Source organism: Corapipo altera, unplaced genomic scaffold (genome assembly GCF_003945725.1).
Source record: "Corapipo altera isolate COAL_440 unplaced genomic scaffold, ASM394572v1 58058, whole genome shotgun sequence".
In the NCBI taxonomy this organism is placed as follows: domain Eukaryota; kingdom Metazoa; phylum Chordata; class Aves; order Passeriformes; family Pipridae; genus Corapipo; species Corapipo altera.
Window position 1 is genome coordinate 1 of NW_020887439.1, and position 804 is coordinate 804.

The window sequence follows — 804 nt, forward strand, 5'->3', positions numbered from 1 at the left end:
GGGGGGCACCGGGGGGGTCAGGGGGGTCAGAGGGGTCAGGGGACACCCCAAAGGTGACGGGACACTCAAAGGTCACAGGACACCCCAAATCTCAAGGGACACCCAAATCTCACAGGACACCCCAAAGGTCACGGGACACCCCAAATCCCATGGGACACCCCAAAGCTGGTGGGACGGGGGTCTGTGAAGCCCCCAGGGCTTTGGGGCACCCCAATCCCTGAAGGATATTCCCGTGGGGAGCAGGTGTCCCCTCGGAGGTGGCGTGTCCCCAAGGAGGTGTCCCCATGGAGACATTCCCATGGAGGTGACGTGTTCCCACACCGGTGTCCCCGCAGCGGGGAGATGTCCCCACGGATGTGAGATGTCCCCACGGACGTGACCCCGCGGAATCGTCCCCATGGAGGTGAGATGTCCTCTCAGAGGTGAGATGTCCCCATGGAGATGATGGATCCTCACGGAGATATTCCCATGGGGATGAGGTGTCCCCTCCAAGGTGAGGTGTCCCCATGGGGTGTGTCCATGGAGGTGACCCCAAGGAGATGAGATGTCCCCGTGGAGAGGAGGTGTCCCCATGGACATGATGTGTCCCGATGGAGATGAGGTGTCCCCATGGGCATGACGTGTCCCCATGGATGTGTCCCTGGGGAGAAGAGATGTCCCCATGGAGGTGTCCCCGATGGACATGAGGTGCCCTCAAGGAGGAGTCTCCAAGGAGATGAGGTGTCCCCAAGGAGATGAGGTGTCCCCAATGGACATGATGTGCCCCCAAGGAAGTGTCCCCATGGAGATGAGATGTCCCCAAGG

The 804-nt window shown here is 61.1% G+C and overlaps 1 protein-coding gene across 1 annotated transcript in view; it reads right to left on the reverse strand.

The window, feature by feature from the left end:
- Window positions 1-456: 456 nt before the first annotated feature.
- LOC113941615 overlaps window positions 457-804 on the reverse strand; it is a gene marked incomplete at its 3' end in the record, with an annotated part of 1,361 nt that continues 1,013 nt past the window's right edge. The window contains exon 3 of the mRNA XM_027632761.1: window positions 457-640. Within this exon, the coding sequence (XP_027488562.1) occupies window positions 457-640 (184 nt within the window). The remainder of the gene's footprint in view (window positions 641-804) is intronic.